Genomic DNA, 23,684 nt, shown 5'->3' on the forward strand with positions numbered 1-23,684 from the left:
CATAAACACATTTTTACAACTTCATTGGAGCTAAAAATGGGCTTTGTAGATTATGGGTAGTAAAGGTTTACATTTTCCTGACAACCAAAAGTAGAAGATCATTTGGTATGCAAAAGCTGTGTACCAAATAAAGCAAGAAATGTAACACTAAAAGTCTTCATCGGGGAGGGCACACAACTTTCTTTCTTTGTGTAGCCTTTCCCCAGAGTTTAAAAACCTCCTTAGCGTGCTAAACTGCATTACCATAGGGACTGTCAGAGCACCAAAATGAGGCAAACAGATGACAAGGAGCAGTCTGTCCTTAATAACCCTTATTTGTAATGATGAGACAGAAATAGCAACAACCAGTTTCTAAGCCAAAAAAAGAATAATAAATGGTAAAAATCTTGCTGTCTGGAAAAAGTCCTTTCCCATTATTAGTGGGTGTGAAACACTAATAATCAACATGCATTTTTTTTTTTCAGGAAGTCCTAGGGAAGCTGGGACAGAACAAACACAGAACTGAGGTATCACTGGTCTCCAGCAACAAGTTTTCACCAACTTTGCAGGTTCCTCTTTTTATTCAGTGCCAACCACTAGATTCAAACTTCAGATTGAAGAGCCAGTAAATAATCAAACTACCTACAATAGTTTATGCTAAATTGATAGAGATAGTCATTTTGAAAAGAGTAAAATTTACTATTCTGATCATATTTGCTGGCCAATGACTTTAAATATTTTTTGATAATAGGTGAAGTATAAATAACATACAGATGAGTGAGCACACACATTTCTAGTCCCTACCATAACCCTATACTAGGTTAAGAAGTAAGAAAAACCACGCTCCCCAAAGGTAATTAATATAAATTATAGACTTGGAAAATTGCTCTTTGACATCCACAGAGAAGGTTTTCAAGTATTAATTTTTTTTTTTATTGCACATGGTCCTTTTATTTTCTGCAGCAAAAATTATTCCTTCCTGCAGGCCCAGAGCCTGGGGTGGGCAGAGCACTATTTATAGACATGAGCAGGATGATGATAAATAGCAATCCTGGGATAGTTGTTCTATACTGATGGTGCAGAGGTGAAGGGCTCTAGGCAGAAATGTAACATGAGTTCCAGTTACTGCTGGATTAGAGGAGATGGGGCTATTTAAAGGTCCCAAGATTCAAATGTTCATGTGGCAGATGAAAAGCTCCTGGCTAGATGTGTGCATCCTGGTGTGTGGGAGACACTTCCCAGTGGAAGCCACCCCTCCCCTTAATTCTTCACATCTCCCAGGTGGACCTGGGCAAAGGAAGTGGCCAGTTGCAGTGCCTCCTGCAGGCAGCCCACGTTCTTGCCTGTGGCCTGAGCAGACACATCTTTGCCACCACCTTTGCCATCCATCAGGCCTGACACCTGCTGTACCCACTCACTGGCTTTCAGGCCCCTGTTGGCTGCATTCTGCGGGACTTGACACAAGCACATGATCTTGCCAGCCTCATTATCCACTGTGAAGAGCATGGCTGCCATCTGTGGGGAATGCGTCTTGAAGAGCTTCAAGGCTTCATTCAGGGCCTTGGCTGACGCGCCACTCTCCATCTCTAGGATGACAAGGGGCTGGTTGGGGTTGCTGTCAATGAGCTGCTTTGTCTTCTCCAGCACTCGCTTCTGGACATCAGCTTTGCTAGCCCGGTCTAGGACATCCATGGTCTTCTTCAGGGATTTGAGATTCTCCCGGAATTCATCCTTCTGCCACTGGGGGATGACTGCAGTGGCCAGGGCCTCACCAAGGTCAGCAATCTCCCGCTGCACGTCCTTGTTTGGCACAGTCTGGGCCTTCACTTTGGCCTCCATGACACAGAGAGATTTCTTCAAGCTCTCTGCTTTCCTGAGGGCCTTCTGGGCTTCAGCACCTGTGACCGCCACAATCCTCCGGATGCCCTTGGCAATGGCTTCTTCACTCACAATCACAAAAGCTCCTGCATGACTTGAATTCTGCAGGTGAGTTCCCCCACAGAACTCAACAGAAGTGAGTGAGCCAGCAGGACCAGAGGGGTCGTCCAACAGCTTGGACACTGGGACCCCAATGGAGATGACTCTCACGGGGTCAGGATAGGTTTCATCAAACACAGCCCGCAGGCCCTGGATGGCCTTAGCTGCTGCCAGGGAACAATCCTGGGCATAGACAGGTTTGGCTGCCTCAATCATCTCGTTAACAATCTGCTCAGCCTTCTTGATCTGTTGGGTGGACATGGCTCCCTTGGCAGTGAAGTCAAATCGAAGGCGGTCAGGAGCAACCAGGGAACCTCTCTGGTCAGCTTCCCCAAGAACAGAGCGCAGGGCAAAGTTCAGAATGTGGGTAGCTGTATGGTTGCTCATGACAGGTCTCCGTCAGGGCTCATCAATAAATTGTCGGACCTGATCCCCTACTTTCAGGTTGCCATAGATTGTTCCTATGTGTAGCACATACCCTCCTCGCACCTGAGTATTCTTCACTGTAAATTCAGTTTTGTCTTCGATGCTGTCATCAACCTTCACCAGGTAGCCTTCATCATAGATCTGCCCTCCTTGCTCAGCATAGAAACAAGTCTTGTCCAGCACCACACCACACTCCTGGCCCATGGACACTTCTTCCACGAACATCTTGTCCCTGCGCAGAGCCATCACTGTAGCCTCTGTGCTCTCAAACGTGTAGCTCCCACTGGAATCCGAAAGGTAATTATACTTTGGAGAATCATCTGTCGCCTCTAGACTCTTTTCCTGGAGCTCTTCAATAGCATAAATGTCCAACATGATGTGATCTTCCCCACCAGCTCCCTTGCCCTGCGATTTCAGCTGGGCCAGTCTCCTCTCTTCTTCAAAGCCATCCATATCTACCACCAGGCCCTTCTCTTCAGCAATCAGTCCAGTGAGATCCACTGGAAAGCCATAGGTGTCAGAGGAGCCAAGCAGTGTCCCCAGGAATGGTCTTGCTGTCTCCCAGGCTCTGAATCTTCCTGTCCAGGATGTGCCACCCTCTGCTGAGGGTCTTCAGAAATTGTACTTCCTCTTCATTAATGATGTCCTTCACCAGATCTGGGTCCTTCTTTAGCTCAGGAAATGCATTTCCCAGGGACTGGATGACAACATCTACTAATATAGCAAAGAAGCCCTTGCTGGCATTGAGTTTTTCATGGGAGTAGCATACAGCCCGGCGGAGAATCTGTCTCAACACATACCCCCGCCCTGTGTTGTCAGGACGGCCGCCATCGGCTAGTGCCACGGTGATGGTCCAAGCATGGTCAGCCAGCACCCGGTAGGCCATGTCGATCCCGTCAGCATCGTCAGCACCAACTTTCCCAGTGTATGGCCGGGCACCTGTGCCTTTCTGAATGGCTTCAAAGTAAGGAACAAAAAGGTCAGTGTCATAGTTGGACATCTTATTCTGCAGCACAGACACCAGACGCTCCAGGCCCATCCCTGTGTCAATACTTTTCTTAGGAAGAGGTTTCAGAATTCCATCGGCTTCCCTGTTATATTGGATGAACACAAGGTTCCAGATATCCAGCATGTTGGGGTCATCCTGGTTGACAAGATGTGCAGCATCTCGACCACCAATCCGGTCATAGTGGATCTCACTGCAGGGACCACATGGGCCTGTGTCACCCATCTCCCAGAAGTTATCCTTCATGTTGCCGGGGAGGATCTTGGTGTCGTCCAGCCCCAAGTTTTTCCAGATCTGTCTGCACTCCAAGTCTGCTTCTAAGCCAGCTGCTTCATCCCCACCAAAGTAAGTAACATAAAGTCTTTCAACTGGAATGCCAAACTCTTGGGTGAGAAGTTCCAAAGCCATCTTACATGCCAATTCCTTGAAGTAATCTCCAAAAGAGGAGGAGCCCAACATCTCAAAGAAGGTGTGATGATAGACATCTTTGCCCACATCATCCAGGTCATTGTGTTTTCCCCCAGCCCGGATGCACTTCTGGGTATTGGCAGCTCTCTCCTCAGCTTTGCCATAGGGTGAGATGGGTCAATATTGTTCAGGAAGATGGGTTTGAACTGGTTCATGCCTGTGTTGGCAAAGAGCAAAGTGGGATCATCCAATGGGATAGTAGCAGATGAGTGAACATAGGTGTGCTCATTTTTCTTGAAGAAATCTATAAATCGCTGTCGGATTTCACTTGCTGTGAGTGTTGAGTCCATCTTCAGAGTAACTCTACAGCACTGTTCCCACAGATGCCTCAAGTATTAAAATTTATCTTAACCTGGTTGGAATTACTTCTCCATGCCAAACCTCCACCCTCAAAAGAAAAGGCTTCCTTTCTTACACAGTGTTTTCTGTCCAATGAGTTCATCAATTCTGAATTCTCATAAATGATTACATAGGAGAATTTAAATGTAATTTTTTTAAAAGATGGGATCTAAGCAAAACAAGATTAATCATAGTTTAACGACTTGTTACAAACAAAGCTTTCATTGAATATGACCAGTAAAGCTCTAATCTTTGTGCTCATAGAGTCTATATTTTAAGATTTATGAAAAGACTTTATTCAAGAGAACAGCCACCTCTTAGGCACATAATTACCTGTTAGATACAAGCCAGCATCTAATTAACAGGCAGCAGGTATTTATTGTTACTCTTCAGAAATTTAAATTTTACAAGATTGTGCTTCTTACATCATTAATTAAAGGAAAAAATAATCAGACCTAATCTTTCTTTTTTAGAAAAAGTTTAATATTTATGGCTATCCAAACCTTGTTATACAGTCACTTTCTAAATAAGCACATAACTTAAATTTACTCATTCCCTAATATCATCAGGTAGCAAGCACACTACTTGTTGGTCTTTCCACTCACTACTTAACCTGCATCTCATGGCAACTGCTGAAGGGCAACTAAGCTGCACTAGGCCACAGCATCATGTGGTTGTTACCATGGTTACCATGTCAAATTGTCTGACCTTGAGTTTCTTTGTGTACCTGTGCACACCCATTTGCAAGTCATGGCTCAGATGCCATTAGCACTCTTTATATGTTTATTATCTTGAACGCCTCCTACTCTCTCTATCTCACTGATTCTTAAGGTAGGGAGTATAAGGAAAGGAGATGCGAGGGGCAAGGAAATGTTTAGAAACTTAAACTTCCCTCTGCCAAACTTCTGATACATTTTCCTCAGTGGGGCGTCATCTCACCCTACCCCTTGAAAATCAAAATGTGTCAAGAGAAAAATATGTTAATGATGGAAAAGCCCTTTGAAAGACAAAATTATAAAACTGTGAGCAGTTCTTGGGTAATGCTCAAACCCCACCCCCAACCTCTCTATCACTGTCCCTCATCTTCTCCAATAATAAGGTTTACTTGGGTAGTACAGCATCCCTACAGTTGTGCTAAGATTGAGGTAAGTAAATCTTTGGCCTTCCTTTTCATTTTCTTGTAGCTATTACAGACAAACCACATACATATCTATATGCCTCTCCTTACAAAATTTCCATGTTCTTATACAATATTTTGTGTTTACAAAAGTTAGCTAGGATGAAAATGTAGCCATGGATGGCTGGAGTTCCTGCTTGAGTCAGATATGTTTAGAAAAAGTAGGTAGACTCGTGGGGTGAGGTCACCTGGCATCTGTAGAAGGGACTCCAATGTCTCCAGGGAAAGTACTCACCCTAAAGGGAAAGAAAACCAGGCAAACACATTGGCTCCCATCTCCCTCATCTGATTCTGAGTTCTGTATGGAGTCAGTCACTAAGATTTCTTGTTTCCCACCAACACCCCACAAATTCCTGTCTCAATCATAAGAAAAATAGTAAGATTCAAAAAAAAAAAATTAAAGACGTGTTTTTCACTGAAACTTCATAAGACATTAGAGCAAAATGTATTCCTGCTGTGGTATCTACTCTGCATAAAATACACCTAGCTCCGACACACCAAGAATATCAGATGTTAAGGTAGCATGACAGGATGGTTTATTCTAGCACCTTAGTGCTGCATGATTTAGTGCAGTTTACAACAGCAGCCCTTAGTCATTTGGGGAGCATTCAAAAACAACCCCTCTGTCATAAATACTAGAGTCTTCAAGGTGGACACACCAGCCACCACATACAGGGCACAAAGACCTCAGATGACCTGCCTCACTGCCTCTTCAGTCCACTGTGAGCACCTATGGTCCACCCTCCAGCGCCAGCCAGGCCCTCCCAGAAGAAATAGAGTAATAATAATAGAAATAACAACGTATGGACTTTGAGAGGTCAGCTGACAGTAAGAGCCAAAAAAAATTGGTTATTTAGAAATATTTAGAAAAGTTCCCCTGGAATGTAAATATTTTTTATTATAATGTTTTTCAATCTCCAGGTAAATGCTGTGCATGTAATTTCTACTTAAACAATTTCAAGAGTGTTGAAATTCAATCACTTGAAGACAAGGTCTCAATCTGCCATAGCCTCCAAACTTCTCTTTACTAGAAAATAAAACATTTACACATTTACTTTTCCTCTTTCCCTCATTCATTCTCTCTTAATCATATAAATATATAGTTAATACACCAAGTATAAATATATAGTTAATATACCAAGTATATTAGCAGTACACTGAAGAATTCCTGAGATGTCTCCAATTTCCTCTTTGTTGGAATGGTCTGCATAGGAGCATCTGTTAGAGATATTGTGGAAGTTCTTTTCTGCATCCCTATAACTAAGAAGAAAATAAAATTAGCATACAGAGAAAATTTTAAAGCATCTGCAAATGCACTCACATACATACATACACATAGCACATGCAGTCTATGCTCTTAGTGTAATCACATTTTAAAATAACTGAACCTTTAAGGCATAATTTATGATATAACCCACTATTAAAATCAGCATTAGCAGTGTGGACATGGACCTGGAGACAATCATTAATAAGAAAGCTATTTTTGAAAAAATAAATAAATGAGGAAAACCGGAAGGTATATCAGCTTTATGTGACTAATGCTTCCTTATCTGACTGTTTTATAGCTGCTGGTAATCTGTTTCTATAAAGAAGTTGCCTAGAAAAAGAATTAACAGTATTAATTTGGTGCATTGGTACTAACTGTATTGAAAGTAAATACATCTTAACCTCTATCACAGACAGTCAAGAAGATAGCAGTGTGGTGCATGGCTGATAAGCAAATAAATTGTTTAAAGTCTAACAGAATTTGAATCATGGTCATACCATTTTCTTTTTGTATTAACCTAATCAATATACAATATTATATTAGTTTCAGGTATATAACAGTTATTCAAGATGAATATACATAACTAAGTGATCACCATGCTACATCTAGTAACCATCTGTCATCATACAAGGTTTTTTCAATATTATTTTCCTATGTTGTACATTGACTTATTTTATAACTGAAATTTTCTATCTTTTTTCCCCATTCACATTTTTTGCGATTTTCTACCTGTGAGATTTGGGGCAAGTAACCTAATTTCTGTTCATCTAGCTTTCCTCCCTCATAAAATGGAGGTGCCTCCTAGAGCTCTTGTGAAGACTAAATGACAGAATGCCTGTGTAACCAGATGTTGACTGGAACTTCTCCAGGTGCCTCTAAGTTAGAGCTAAAACACTAAAGCTGAAGACATTAGGAGCTAAATGCTTCCACATTCCACAAGAGTAGCCAAGGAAACCAGATATCTCCTTCAGGACTTTAGAAATGATGACATAGGGGACTTGCGGCCAAGATGGAGGCATAGACTGACAGACACACTCTGTCTCCCTCTACAACTAAGAAGGATTACAACTACTACAAAACTAAAAATAAGAAGTTCCTGAAAATAAAGCTACATGGAAGTCCAATGTATGCAGTCATAAACAAGTGATGCTCATCCAGACAGGTAGGAAGTGCGAGCCCGCGGCTGAGAAAGATCGAACTGTGCTGGAGGCGGCAGCCGCAGCGGCGAACGGCAAGACCTGGTGAGCAGACGCCTGTGTTTGGGGGGAGGAGAGAAGCACCTGGGAGCCGCCCCGGCTGCAGACCAGATCCATTGGCTAGCGATTCCACCGTCTGGGAAGGCAGACCCCATTGGGAGGCGGCCCTGTTCCTCAGTGGAGAGTAACAGCAGGAATGCATCTTGGACCCCCGCCCCCACGCAAAGCACCACAATGTGGTGAGAAAAGTTCCCAGGCTGTGAGGAGCACACAGGGCTCTGCCCAATACAGCGTAGGAGGTGTGACAGCACCCCACCCAAGAAGGAAAGATAAACAAAACGGTCAGAATGGCAGAATTAATGACTGAAATACCAATCACACAGCTAACAAAATAAATAAATAAATAAATAAAAGCCTTGACCAATGAACAAATAGCGAATCTTTCCGAGACTTAGTTCAGAGCTATAGTCATAAGGCAGCTTACAGACCTAACAGCGGGGCTGAATCAAGACAAGGAAGGAATGAAGGCGAGCTCTGCTGAAATGAACAAAAATACATACAAGACAAATGGTGAGGAAGGGAAAGCCATGCATCAAATTAACAAATTGGAACATTAGGGAGGGAACAAACAGTCAACCAGTGTAGAAGGAGGAAACAAAAAGTGAGAAATATGATGAGAGGTTCAGAAACTTCTGGGACAGCTATAAGCGATCAAACATTTGAATTATTGGATTGCCAGAGGGTGAAGAAGAAGGACTAGAAATTGAAAAATTATGTGAAAAAATAATGAAGCGGAACTTCCTTAACTTGGGGAAGAAAATGAACTTACAGGTTCAGGAAGCACAGAGAGTTCCAGATAGGCTGGACCCAGGGAAAACCACACAAAAACACATTATCATCAAAATGTCAAAAATTAAAGATAAAGAGAGAATCTTAAAAGCAGTAAGAGAGAAGAGAAGAATCATGTACAGAGGGGTCCCAATTAAACTATCAGCTGATTTCTCAAAGGAGACTTTACAGGCAAGAAGGGACTGACAAGAAATATTCAAAGGAATGAAAATCAAAAACCTACAACCACGAATACTCTATCCAGCGAAGCTGTCATTCAGAATAGAAGGGCAGAGAAAGTGTTTCCAGGACAAAGTAAAACTGAAGGAGTTCATTAGATCCAAACCACTGTTATATGAGATGTTAAAGTGACTTGTTTAGAAGAAGAAGGATCAAAACTATGAACATTAAAAGGAACCGTATCACAACAACCAACAGCAGAAGCTAGGGAATCAAAACAAAGGCAAACTAAGTAGACAACGAGAGTGGGAAAAGAACTATAGGTATGGGGAACATACTGGGGGAAGGTCAGCGGGGAGGGGGAAGGGGGAAAAGGGAGGGAGATGATGCAGGAATTAAGAAGCATAGTAGGAGGGAGTGGAGTAGACAGGAAGAGGTTGAGAAGAACAATATGCACAACTAATGGGCATGGACTAAGGGGGGGACAACTGGAGAGAGGGGGAGCAAGGGGGAAAGAAATTGGGACAACTATAACAGCACAATCAATAATAAAAAATAAAAAAAAATGATGACATAGCCACTGCCACTGTCAGCCCACCACCAGCTCACAAAAGCAAAGGCATGTACAAAAACCAAAAGGAAAGCCTCAGAAGAGTGAGGAGCTTGCCTAGGAAGAGAATGTTGTTATTGCTTTTTCCTCCCCTAAGAAGAAAGGAAAGAAGGGGGGATCGTTCCTGTGGAAGCCCAGTTGGTGAGAAAGGGTCCACCCCATAGAGTTAGGGAGTTGGATGTCTCTTTCCTCAGTGAACACCTGCTGAAGAATCCTGGATCATCCCTTTGTGCCTGACTTAGTAGAGGAATAACAGGGAAAAGAAATAGAGCCAAATTGCAAACTGCCAACAGTCCCATCATTTGGCAAAGCACACACACACAAAAAGAGTTTCCCATGGATTAGGGAGTTGCCACTAAGGAGGGGCAAGCTTGACGTTCCACCCACTGTTTTCCCAATCTAGATACTGCAGTCAAGGGCAGGGAATCCCACCAGCAAGACTGTGCAGTGCCATTGTCATGTCCAGAGTGGGAGGACCGGAAACAAAGCAGGCACCTCACTGAAGACATCACAGCAAGAAAGGACTGTTACAACCGCCAGTGAATTAGAAAGGGCTTCTGTCATTTCTCCTTTTCAGTCTAGCCTGACACAACACATCAGAAGACCTAGAAAGAAGCGGCCCGGGGTGGCAGAGTGAAAATCCGTATATCATCTCTACGCTGCTTTCCAAGTTCCTCAGGAGAAGCCTGGCCCAGGAGGAGAGGGATATGAGAGTGAGACTGAATAAGAGACTAAAGATTTCAACTGGTCTGAAGTAAACGTCATACTCCCTGAACGTACTTGGAAAACAGGGCAATCTGTCCAAGCTAATATCAAAGGGGACTCATGCTAATATGTTGGAAGTGAGTGGAGAGAAAAAGTAAAATGGTTTCACGGATGTACACCTCATTGGGATCTGACTCCCAAAAGCCAGTTAGGCAAAGTGCTTACTATAGTTTCTACAATGCAGGATTCACTCAATAAGAGGAGAAATGGGGAGCATGAGTGTTAAACACAGACAAATAAAGTGTTAATTTTTAATCAAGTGCCACCATTTTCATCAGTGTGACTTTGGACAAAATATTTTTGTCACAACCTCAATTTATTCATCTGTACAATGATTCTATGAAATAGATGGTTAGGACTAAATAAAATAACAGATGTCAAGTGCCCATATATTGCCTTAAACACAGGGAGCAATTGATAGATATTCACTTTCATCTTGATTTTATTCAATAAGATAGTTATTTGATATAAATATATGAAAAAGAAGCTAGATAATGTTTTAGATAACAAAATTTATAGCTACAAAATCTGACTATGGAAACATAAGTAATATCTTTGCAGTTTGTTTCCCAGAATAATCAGAGTTCACCCACTCCTAATTTCACTTGTGATGTTCTATTGAAATTTTTCTAGCTAATCCCTATTAAATTGTCAAAAGAAAAAAAGAACAGAAGGTTGGCTGTATAAAACAAACATAGGGCCCACAGTGATAATTGGAGTAAGAGAATTTAATTTTAGATGACTAAGGAAATGGTGTCCCAGGCTAATATGAGGTTGGCAGCACTCCTATCCGTGATATTAGCACAACAATGTTAATTCTGGCAAAAAGCATAAAGTGAATGGCACCATTCTGAATACATATTCCTTTATACTTTAGTGTATAAAATATATAATGAACAAACATTAGATCTCAGGAAGATTGATTATCATATGTTTTTCAATCATAGTTTTAAAGGAACCTCTGCTTTGTCTACACTGCCATAGTAATCCATTTTTTGTGAGCTATACACCAGTCAGAGTAATACAGTATAAACATGAGTGAGAGAGGTCAGGTTAGGCACTCTAGAGGCAGAAATTTAGGATAAAAATAAAAATCCAAATGCTGTAAAAAGAAAGCCGTAGCTAGACCATAAGCTGGGCATGTTTATGTTTAGCTCCTGATGCTAAACAACTAATTACAAACCTTTAAAGGCTCAAGGAGTACAGGGAAAGGATATAGCAGGCGGAGGATGAAGAGAAAGACAATCAACAAAATTGAGGTACAAAGGAGTCAGATACTAATAGTGAAATAATAATTCAACAACCATATTGATTATCTTTGTGTAGCAGGCACGTACTACTTTATACGATTATATGACAACACATTATTATCACTAATATATCATTTAAACTTAACTCCAACCCTGCAATTATTCCCATTTTAAGAAAACTGAGGCTCAGAGCAGTTAAGTAATCTGCCCAGGATCATCCAAAGGCAGAATCTGACTTTAAGTCTAATAAATCTGTTATGTCTACTTCCAGAGCACATTCTCTCAGTCCCCTGCTCGACATGACAAACAGAGATGCAGAGAGAGAAGGAAGGGCAGAAGACAACATCAAGAAAGACATCAGGCACAAACGTCATCATAAACCAGATTTTCCTCAATCCTGAGTTCTTTTTAATTCCTAAGGGGATCCCTGCTGACCTCCTGCTTGCCTCTTTTTCTTCTCACTATTCTTTCCACTTTGAATTGCCCCCAAACGCAGTCTATTCCCTAGAAGCTTGAGTTAAAGCAGCACAAAGATGCACACGCAATGCCCCCTTTCTAATTTGGGGTTGAGGGGAGAAGACTGTGCTACACGAGCAAGAAGCTATCCAAGGGAATGTGCTTGAGCAGAGTTTATACAGTAATCAAAGTCAATCTAACACACAGAGGCAGAACATTAAACATTAATGGAAAACTATGCAAATAAATCAACATAATTTAGTTATAAAGAAAAGGGTCCTGGGTACTAGAACTATAATTTTAGAACTCTAATGGACCCTGGAGATTATTTCAACCCCGTATTTTACACCTCCTTCCCAAGCATAATTTACTCTTCTATCCACTATATACATCCCTATGTGTACATGCTTTTAGGGTGCAAGTTATTCACTTACATTCCTCCACAGCACCCCAAAATTGTTAGTCCCTGCTATATACCAAGCATGTACAAAGGTATAGAAATATAGAAGTAAATAAGATAAATAACCAAATAATAAAATAAATAAGGTAATATAAGCTAATGACAAGCATTATGACAAGAAATAATGAAGAGTAATACAATTAAAAAGTTATGGAGGTTAGAGACTGAAGTAGGGGATGGAGGGCTGCTATAGACTGGGTGGCAGGGAAGGTTCTTCTGAAGGTATTATATTCAAACAGACACTTAAACGTATAAAAAGAATAATCTACACAAACATCTGGGGACAGGGCATTCCAGAAAAATGAAACAGTGAATGCAAAGGCCTTAAGGTTGAGGAAGCTTGTGTAGTTGAGATGCCCACAGATGGCTGGAGTGCTGGGGTGGAGTGAAATAGGGGAAATGGAAGGGATGAAATCACAGAGGTAAGTAAAGGACAAGGTCATGGGAAGAATTCAGATTTCATTCTTTCACAATCATCTTTATGTGGTTCAAAGCAGGGACACCAAAATGTGATCCCTGGACCAGCAGCATCAGCCTTATCTGGGAACTCAAAATGCCAATTCCTTCACTAAGTTACAATAAATAAAATATCCATATTAGTGTCTCATCTAAAAATATATGTGAATCTGACACTGTGAAGATAATAAAAGAAGGCAAAGTGATAATTTTAAAAAAGGAGTGTTTGTATATTTTTTTTCAAACACAAGCAATTAAAAAGTTTGAATTGCATTTAAAAAATAATTATTTTAAATGCCAATTCTTGAGCATCTCCCAGATATACCTGATCAGGAACTCTGAGGGTAGGGTCCAGCAATCTGAATTTCAGCAAGCCTGACAGGTGATTCTGATGCACATTAACACTTTTTAACCACTGGTTTAAAGTAAGAAAGTGGTATGATCTAATGTTTAAATTATTTTGCTGCAGTCAGAACATGTTAAGGGATGGGAGCGGACACCAGAAAACTAGATCAGAATCTCTAGGTGAGAGACGATGGTGACAGTGAAGATGAAGAGATTTCTCACACCGCATGAATAAATTATTGTAGCAATCATTTCCAACTTGAATGATGTCTATGAATATATAAATGAACAAGTGAACAGATAAGTTAAGGGACAGAATAAACGTTTAAAGATAAAGTTGCTGAGGGACAGAAAGGCTCTCTTACTCCCTAACAAGAGGCTCCACAGAAGCTACTCCCTTTCAATCCTCCATCTGTGTGATCCTTTGAACAGCTGCTCCTTGCATTCAAGTCTAGGTCTTGGAGATTAAAAATGCCTCAGAGAATTTCTACGGGCTACTGGTATATGAATTCATCAAGAAGCAGAATCATACCATCCTGGAGCTCTGATAAATAAAGCAGATCCAAGGGCAGAGTTTTAAAGGAGAGGAAAGGGAGGATGGGAAGGTGAGTGGTCAGAAGCTAAATTAAGAAATTAAGAAGAGGAAGGCTAGCCCTAGCTGGGTGGCTCAGGTGGTTGGAGCATCATCCCGTACATCAAAAAGGCTGCAGATTCGATCCCCAGTTGGGGTGCATATGGGAGGCAACCAATCAATGTTTCTATCTCACATCAATCAATGTCTCTCTCTCTCTCTCTCTCTCTCTCTTTCTGTCTCTTGCTCTCATTCTCTCTCTCTTCCACTTTCCTCTCTCTCTAAAAACAATGAAAACTAATAATAGAAATGTCCCCGAGTGAGGATTAAATAGAGACAGAAAGAAGGACTAGCTCCTACTTCCAGTAGTCCCTCAGGATTCATCATCCCAATCCAAGGCACCTAAATGCTGAATTACCTCAAGACAAGCCTTAGGCAAAGCCCAATTTCAGAGATTAGGAAAAGCATCTCTTTCCCACCCTAATCTTTCCAGAAATATGTCAAGTAATACTTGCCAGCATTATTGCCTGAAATGCCTTAACAGAAAAACACATTCCTTTTCACAGTTAGAGATAAAAAGGTCTTAATTGTACTTTTTTAAGAGGACCAACACATTGGTGTAGATACACATTAACCCAAATGTTAGTGGTAATAGATGCTCTCCTTTTTCAGTATTGAAAAGAGAAAGAAAGCAGAAAGAAGGATTCTAAAAGGCAAAAGAGGGCACTGGACATGGAAGCCATGGCTGAAGGAAACACAAAGACAAAGTAAGGAAAAGTAAATGTGACAATATCCTGCCAGCTCACCTTTTTTGTCTTCATCGGCATGAGTACAGATAAAGGCAGTGAGCAAAAGGTACTTCAAGTTCTCAGAAGGCAGCCAACACTCAAGTTAAAAATATGCTAAAAGGCCTATTTGGAACCAGTCAGACAACAGGACACCTCTTTATATTGGAGTCGCTTTCCCTCTCTGTTTCCATTATTCAGTGTCTTCAGTGAACAGAACTAGAAAAGCCCATTTAGGCAATAAACAAAGACTCCTCACAGGCTATGTCTATGCAGATGGAGAGAAGAGGAGAATCCAGGCAGTAATTTAGATAAAGGACAGCTCCAAAGGATTTTCTGCTGATTATGGCAATATAGTTTAGTTATATATTTATCATATTTAGAAGATTCCCATTCCAGTTTGCCTTGAAGACAATAGTTTTGTTCACAAATGAGACTATATCATCAGTTATTATTTGATTTCAAATCAGAGAGGGCATTCATAAGTCCAGAAAATAACTTGCATTTGATTACTAATATTGTCATAAAAATATTAATAATGATGATTGTGATAAACCTAACAGCAAACATGTAATATTTACCACATACCAGGAAAAAAATCTAAGTATATTGATGAATTTAATCCAAACACCATACTTGGAAAATGGCATATCTATTGAGAGCGATTAATTTTTATTTTAGAATGGGTGGAGATTAATTTGACATTCTTTATCACTGTTAGGATAAACCATTTAAAATTCCTAATGGCCTCAAATCAAAAACCATATCATGAGTTTAAATAATATGTTTTTTCTAGTGCTGCACTCTTGAGGGTTGATATGACAAAGTTTGGAAGCAATTCCCTTTGAAATGACAATTAACATAATCATCAAGCACTTCAAGTATATGGCTTTGTACTAGGTACTGAGATTATTTTTCCACTAAGTTTTTCTTCCCTTTTGCTCTGTAAAAAAAAAAAAAACAAACACAAACACTTAATAGACAAAAATATATTTTTGACCCCATGGCAAAGACTACTAATCATAAATGTTAAATGATTCCCAAAAGCATGTCAAGAGGTACCAACGTTTGAGTCTTGACTCCTCAAAAGTTCTTAACCACTTACTGAAGGATTCTAAACTCTCATTTAAAGCCTCTCGGTTGGTACCATGAAATCTTACCACATTGCTAAGGCAAAATTATGAGATTCGATTGATGGAAAAAAAGAAGGGTAAAAACAAAAGAAGAAAAAAGCAAAAGCAAAAGGAACTTTTATTAAAAAGGATTAAACACTAATAAGCCTAAGGAAGTCACTCGGCAGGGCCCTCATGAGCCACCACTCGATGCTGAGAGCACAGCCTCTATGAAATAAGGTTGACCTGGGTGGCAGGAGACCCCATGCTCAACCACTACGTTTGAGTAATTATCTTTAATTTGCCCCTAGTAATGACCAAAATCCATTTTTACTTACCCAATAACTTGGTGCTCATAATACTGCAATGTCCTCTTGAGAGTTTGCTGAATCGTCTGAGGCTACAGAATAATAATAATAATAATAATAAATTATCAGCAAATCAGTGCCATTCCCATTGTGAGCATCATAGGCAGATATATAGCTTCTGATTTATCTCATAAGAGTTCTTGCTTTACAATATTAACCCATTATGCATTTTGCCATGTATTTTTCCCACAGGAACTAATATGAGGCACTTAGCAATTACCTAAAATTTCCCAATTTCAAATATAATAGCATTTCCTAGCCATATTTTTCCCAATTATTTCGTACCAGCTATTAAGTTCAATAAAAAACTCATTGGCTGCTTATAATAAGCCTAGGCCCTGGGGGCCATGGGGAGGGAATGTATTAAAGAAACAAGGGTCGTGTGCAGGGCAGACCTGACTTCTTCAACCATCTAAGAGTTTCCAAGTGAGGGTTCTGGAGCCTCCTAGAGGGCCCACAAGTACTCTGGACAAGAATCAGGGTCTGAAGCAAATACCTAAAGAACTCATGACCAAATATTAGAATTCTCTCCACTCCAAGACAGCTGAAAATAGAGGTGTTTGTTTTGTTTGTTTTTTTAATCCCAGATCAAGAAATTATTCTTAGACTTATTTAGGCAACTGAACCTAAACTTACAGTTTCAGACCTAGGGAGCCATGAAAGTGACCCCAAGATCCCAGAACATAGATTTATTTCATCAGCACATTATGATAAAAACCAAATTCTCAGTGGCAAGAGTGTGAATTTTTAAAATAATAAAAAGTTTTAGTCCATCAAGAAGGAAAAAGCTATCAAAGGCTTATCAAAATATTGACCCATTATGGTCATGGATGAATTTTAGGGGAATATCATGACTCTGAAACAAACTCTTCAAGATGTGAGACAGCAAGGTAGTTAGATGACCTAGAGGGCTCCCACTAATAAAACTACAAGAGCCCAGACAAGTCTAAAAGAGTAAGCTGAATCAAGGGTCCAGCACAGTGCAGGTAGCTAAGAAGCAGTTAAGAAATATCAGATTATTTCCCATCTCTTATCTTTCAGAATGGTCACACTTATATTTAATTTAGAGGAGACTATAAATGTTGTTGTCAAGGTTCACTTAACGCCTTCCATGTTCATCTCTTTATGAAAACATCCAGGACAGATATAACTACCTTTCTACCTGACACTCTTCAAATGAAATGGTTGTTTTAAAGCTAGAAAAAGTGAACTTCAATTAAATCAAAAGCATCGCTGAGATGCTCTACACTGCCATTTAGGAGAACCCTTCCCCTGAGCAAATCTAAGGCCTCAGATGCAATCCTCACTTCAGCCAAGCCAATTCAGAAATTAATTTTAGGAGGAATCAGCCTCTGAGTGTTCAAAGAAAAAGGTACAGACAACTTCTTTCAATGGCTGTTTTTCATTTACACCAGGTTATAAAAAGATGAGCATGAGGCCTCACACTGGCACAGATGTTTCCACTCATCAGGATAAAATCAAAGTAGAGTAAACAGAATGGGCATGGGAAAGAAAAATATTCCTGAAGCAAGAAGCAATGGAGCTGTTGGGAAATCTGAAGAGGATGAAGCAGATACAGCAATCTTAAGAGCATAGGGAAAGGGTACTTTAAAAACCCACCCCACAGCCAACCTAAACTAAGTTATTAGCAGTCACTAGCTCAGTACCCCTGGGATCCGGGCCTCTTGCACTGGCTTGGCAGTTTCTGAGCTAAGATAACTTTCTTTTTGGCACCATGCCCTAAAAGCAGTTAATATCCACAGGGGGGTTATCCTCCCAACAACCTCTGTCCCAAAACATGGAACAGAAAGCAGGAACTAGAGAATGGACAGGGCCAGTTAAGACCAGAATGACCTCATTTTTACAAAAGGACATTTTTTTCCCTGTGTCTGGAATTTCCCAGTTATTAAAAAGCACATGTTTGGGAAAGGAGTTAAGCCTTTTCTAAGACTGACTTTTTTCTTTTGTGAAGCAATTATTTTTACTCTCCCGCAGGAGTTAAATTTATAGTTTCCAAATACATTAAAAGAAAAATGCTCTCTGGGCACGTTCAACAAAGCTTCAACTTGCTAAGCATTTATATACTTCCTGTTACTTGCCAAAGCCACTGGGCACATTCCAATGGTCTAAACCATTAGCACAGAGACTGACTGCCGAGAACCTCCTGATATTCTGCAAAACATGGATGATTTCAACACAAACCTGATTCCTCAGAGTGTCTTATCTCAGAGGAGTCACTGGAATCTACTTCAGAGTTTGCCTGATTGCTCAACCCATGGCTTTATCAGTGAGACATCCTCACATAATCTCAGGGTCTCTCTGATCTAAAGAAAAAACAGAGCATGAATTGAGCCAAAGCCCTCCATAGGGGTGACTTCTGCCTTGCTGGTCATAGGGTCCATTATTAAGTGTCTATGCATGCCAGTGATGCACATCAATGTCATGGGAAAAGCAAGGACTATGCAGACCTTCTCTATTTTTCCTTAAGCTTGTGATTTCATACAAGTCCCCTACTCAACAGTTCCATCTTTCTGCAGGGCAAGATCCTATTCTTAGCTGAATATTTCCTTTCCTTCAAGAAAAAATTTAGAAAGATTATTTTGAAAAGAGGATTTAAGGTCAAGCTGGGTTCAAAATCCAACTCTGTGACTCCCTAGCTAGATGAACTTGGACAATTTACTTAAGCTCTCTGAACTAAAATTCTTTATGTATGCGTTATTTGTATGGGAATTAATTGAAATAATTAAAGCCAAGTCTCTGGTGTACATAGTAGGTACATAATATGTAATAGTTGGTACCATGCTCAGCTAGAAAACATGGTTCCTCCATGGACATGGACTGGGGAAGGGGGGATTGGTGGGGGAGGAGAGGGGGTGCTGGGCTGGGGGGAACAAAGGGGAAAAATAATGGAACTATTGTGACAATATAATCTATAAAATGTAATAAAAAAAAAAACATGGTTCCTGCCCTCAAGAGTCTCATAATCAAGTGGAAGAGCACCCACCCCACAAGTGTAATGTTTCAAGATGCTCATCACCTAAAAATATCAATAGGCCCACCACCATTGCTACAATGAGAAAATGGTGCCAATTCTAATAGGCAGAGGGAAAAAATAGGAAAATGGAAGCTGAATTTACAAATGTTTCCAATGAAACCTTCAGATTAGTTCAAAAATGGTGACAAAAGCAGAATTCTCAAAGTTAAGATCTAGGAGATCTAAAGCCAGAGCCAGGCCTACTAGTGGGAAGGACATGAAACACCATAGCCAAGATCAGGACCCCAGGCCTTAATGCTTTTCAATAAGTAACAACCCATGAACTTCCCTCCTGGAACACAAAGGATGTACAACAGGAGAGCAGATTGACCTAATAATTTTATGGCCATCTGCTGGACGAGCAGAGAGACAAGGGTGGGAAAGGAGAAAATCCCCTGTTGGTATTATAAAAAAGAAAATCAAAGAAGTCTGGTTTTTCTCTGCTTCCCCCAAACTAGGGTATAGATAGGGGCCTCTTATTGTTTTACTGACCCTACTCAGCACAGCTGCAATAGATAGGAAGACAGTTGTAAAGAGAAAGCAGCCATATGTGTCCTGCACATGTATTGCCTGGGGCTCCAACAGAAGGTACCCAAAACCTTCCATCCTGTAGAAATAAGAAGCCATCTTCATTTCCAGTCTCATTAAGCTTCACTCTACTGAGCCAGCAGTAACTGACCCCACAGACTAAATGTTACGGTCATGAAAGGGCATGGGGTCCAAACAGCCAGCCATGACACAGTCCCAACAGAGCCACAGAAATAATCCCTGAGGAATGGGAGGAAGCCATTCCCAGCAGCTGGCCCTGCAGGCTGAGACAGCCCCATGGAGGCTCCCACATAGTCTCTGCTCTGGATATTCATACCAGATGGTGCGGGAACCAGGCCAGAGGCAGGCAATCAAGATGTGTGTGTGTGTGTGTGTGTGTTTGTGTGTGTGTGTGTGTGTGTGTGTGCGCGCGCGCGTGCGCGTGCGCACACGCGCACACGCACTGGCACGAAACACAGTTGTCATCCTACAAAATAAATGTTCATCTCAACTTTATAGGGATGAAAAGGGTGAGGCTCCTATTGGTTAAGTGAATACCCCAAGATCACACAGCTAGTAAGTGAGTAAGTCGATGCATTGAGGGTTCCTCTCACCTTTAACATTCTTGTCTCCCTATTCCTTTCTGATAGACACAACAGTTCATCTTGCCAAAAAAAAATGAGCAAACAAAAATCCACAAGTAATTTAAAGACAAATAAATTCATTTCTACTTTATTACACACATTAATAATGTACAGGGTTAATGGAAATAATAGACGTATCTTTAAAGAAACATCTATAAAAAGCCATGTTATTTTATTTACTTTAAAAATATGAGAAAATTATATATCAATGTCAGAAAATAAATGATGTGGATACATATTTAATTACTAATGCTCTAAGCCAGTGGTTTTCAACTCTGTCTGCACATGAAAATCACCTGGGGAGCTTATACAAAATACCAATACCTGAGCGCCAATCACAAAATTTCCAATTCACTACTCTGGGGAACCCAGTTGCTTCTAATGCATATCAAAGTTGAAAACCTTTCATTAAGGTATAAACACGATGGCCAAGACCAATACTCTATAAGGCATACCTGAGTATGTCAGCATTAGTGAAAGTAGTTTCTACAAATATACAGAGAAGCTTCTGAGAGATGTTCACACTTAACTGCTAAATTCAACAGTTCCATTTATTAACTGTCACTAATGGGTTTTAATCAAATTAGAATTTGTTAGCTAAACAAAGGACTATATTGCTTGAAGTATAAATATAGGATTTTTAAAAAAATTCCAAGTGATTCACTCTGGTGCACTTATGTCAGCATTCAATTTTGCGCTGATATGTGTTAATATATAACAACACAACAGAAGGTGTGATTGTTGTACTTAACTTGATCTGAGGTAGTGCTTTTTATGCCCATTACTTATATTAACTCCTTTGATCTTCACATAAATATCGGGTGATTCCTAATCTCATTTTACAGATGAAAAAACTGAGACACATCAAGTTTAAGTTGCCCTATGTCACACAGGTAAAAAGGAAAAAAGCCAGAGTTGAAACTCAGGTAATCTGCTCAGAATCCAAACACATAACCTCCAACCTATACTGCACATATTACTTAATATTTTGTATTTTGTTCAGCACCTTACTATTCACTTTTTTTAAGGCATATTATCCCAACTGATCCTTACATCAGTCCAATGAAACAGTCTGGTGTTATTATCAACACTTGACTGAAAAAGAACCAAAGTTAAAGAGATTAGAACCCCTCTTTTACAAAGAAAGTATCTTTTCCCCTAGGAAACTGTCTTGTACAAGAAAGCAATTTTTTTTTTTTTTTTTTTTTTTTTTTTGCCCTTACTAGTGTGGCTCAGTGGATTGAGTGCAGGCCTGCGAACCAAAGGGTCACAGGTTTCACTCCTGGCCAGGGCACATGCCTGGGTTGCAGGCCATGTCCCCAGTTGGGGCATGTGAGAGGCAACCACACATTAATGTTTCTCTCCCTCTCTTTCTGCCTCCCTTCCTCTCTTTCTAAAAATAAATAAATAAAATCTTTTAAAAAAAAGCAATTTTTTAATGCCAACATAAAAGTACAGAATCATATGGATTCAAATTCACTTTCCTTTTGAGAAAACACTTAAAGTTCTTTAAACCAAACCTGTAAAACAGAGACTACATAGACAAATCATATTGCCATAGACAAAATCATGGATGAAGTCTTTATTTTATGTGCACTTCCACTTTCTCTTCCATAGCTTTCTCTTATCCTATGACTCACCTCTTTCCTACCCTCTGAGCGGCAAGTGTATTTATACTGCATTCTGATAGGTCAGATTCCTACCACTACATCTAAACTCCCAAATCATTATTGTAAATTCTCTTTCCTTCCCTTACCGAAATTTCAAATCCCCTTAGTACAGTGATCTCAGATGACACTCAGGAACAATCATACCGCAGTTTCCTCAAACATTTGATCCTCAATCCTTACTAAGGTAGCTGATAGTATGAATGAATTTCTCTACGTTATATAAGATTATCTAAACCACTAATGGTGGAATTTGGTAAGTAAGCTCGTCAGTGAGAAATAAACTGCAGGGGGCAGAGGGAGCAAGGAACTCTTCTCATTATCCTCCAAATCACAATACAAAGATCTCCATTTTCTCCATGACGTGTTATGCCAAACTCCATCACTTAAAGTGATCAAAATTATAATGCTAGACACCCTATGTTTATGGCTAGGCCTGTAGACAACAGTGAATCAAGTTACATGATTGGTATTATTAATAAAACTAGTAAAAATAGTAAGTTACCTCAAAAAACCCAGATGAACTACTTCTGAAAGTGATGTAATTATAATAATCATCAATCTTGCTAAATATCCAGACATAATACTCATTTTCCCAGCCTCTGGATAAGCTTAATACATATAAACCAAGAGAAAAATATAGACTGCATATTAAATACAGAACTTTGAGTGGGGACCTCTGTATTTCAAACCCAGCTGTGCTACTGACCTTTTTATAAAATTAGCCAAAATCTCTTCACCTGGGAGTAAGAAATCTTGAGAAGGAAAAATGCTTCCATTTTCCCACCTGAAAAACACTTATAAGAAGCCTGTAGTTCTCAGGATTACTTTGAAGTAAAGTATTGCAAAGTTAAGCACTTGTAAACAGGGGGTCAGAACATATTGGTAATTAACCCTTTGAGTACCAACGTCGCCGTGAGGGACACTGACAAATTTTCCCAATAGTGCCAGCGTGGCTCCCGGCGACTCTTTTTTCAATGGCTATAAATGTAAATAACAATGGAATAATTTGTATTTTATGTTTTGTTCTCTTTTTTTGTACCTCAGGTTATATACTGATATAATTTTTTCTCATGTTGATCCAAATTTTGAATTACACATGGCACTCAAAGGATTAAACCACCTTTCAGGAAACATAGAAGACCATTTCAAGTGACTGACACTAGTACTTTGCTAAACAAAACAGGTAGTGTAGTAGGCAGTTAGGCATGAGCAGAGGAGGTATGATGGACCAGGTGCCTAGACATGGGCAAAACTACAAGCCTTTGCACGACCACTCCCTTAGGCATTAACTCCTGGAGATGACATCAAGGCCTCAGCTGTGTTTCAGCTCCAAACCCAGAAAAACAGAAAAACAGCAATACCAGGTCGAGTGATACCACGGTTGACATCAGGACCAGCTGCATTGACTGATGATACCTTTCTCTGGCATCAACCGATCAGTGGAAACCATGACCCTGAGGAGACCCACCTCAAAAAGCTGAGGAATATTGTATTGAGATTCTTCCCTAAGACCTCCAGATAAAAGCCTTCAGGATGGAGGACCCAGCTTGGCTTTCTCTATGGCACATACTCATGCCTTTCCCCACCCCTGCTTTCCCCATAGCTTACTCTCTCTCCTTTTCTGAAGCATGCCCACATCTTTCATCCCTCTTTCATATCTCAAGATGCGTATCTTTCCCTCTCTATTCTAAGGTCCAAGAGCCCTTCTTTTGCCTCTGTAACTCATTTTCTGAGCCCATTTCTTCTATGGCTCACTTCTTCTACCTCTGTAACTTTCCAAATAAACT

At 40.3% G+C, this 23,684-nt stretch overlaps 1 protein-coding gene and 1 pseudogene across 1 annotated transcript in view; both read right to left on the bottom strand.

Moving 5' to 3' along the window:
* The window catches only part of GUCY1A2 (guanylate cyclase 1 soluble subunit alpha 2), a 313,858-nt gene that overhangs the window by 267,567 nt on the left and 22,607 nt on the right, over window positions 1-23,684 (bottom strand). The window contains exons 2-3 of the mRNA XM_090267856.1: window positions 15,992-16,053; window positions 6,511-6,632 (exon numbers count right to left, since the gene is read on the bottom strand). Of these exons, the coding sequence (XP_090123982.1) occupies window positions 6,511-6,632; window positions 15,992-16,053 (184 nt within the window). The remainder of the gene's footprint in view (window positions 1-6,510; window positions 6,633-15,991; window positions 16,054-23,684) is intronic.
* Window positions 1,124-4,173, bottom strand: LOC150018817 (alanine--tRNA ligase, cytoplasmic pseudogene; annotated as a pseudogene).

The sequence above is a fragment of the Furipterus horrens genome, unplaced genomic scaffold (assembly GCF_987537825.1).
Source record: "Furipterus horrens unplaced genomic scaffold, mFurHor1.1.pri manual_scaffold_2, whole genome shotgun sequence".
Taxonomy (NCBI): domain Eukaryota; kingdom Metazoa; phylum Chordata; class Mammalia; order Chiroptera; family Furipteridae; genus Furipterus; species Furipterus horrens.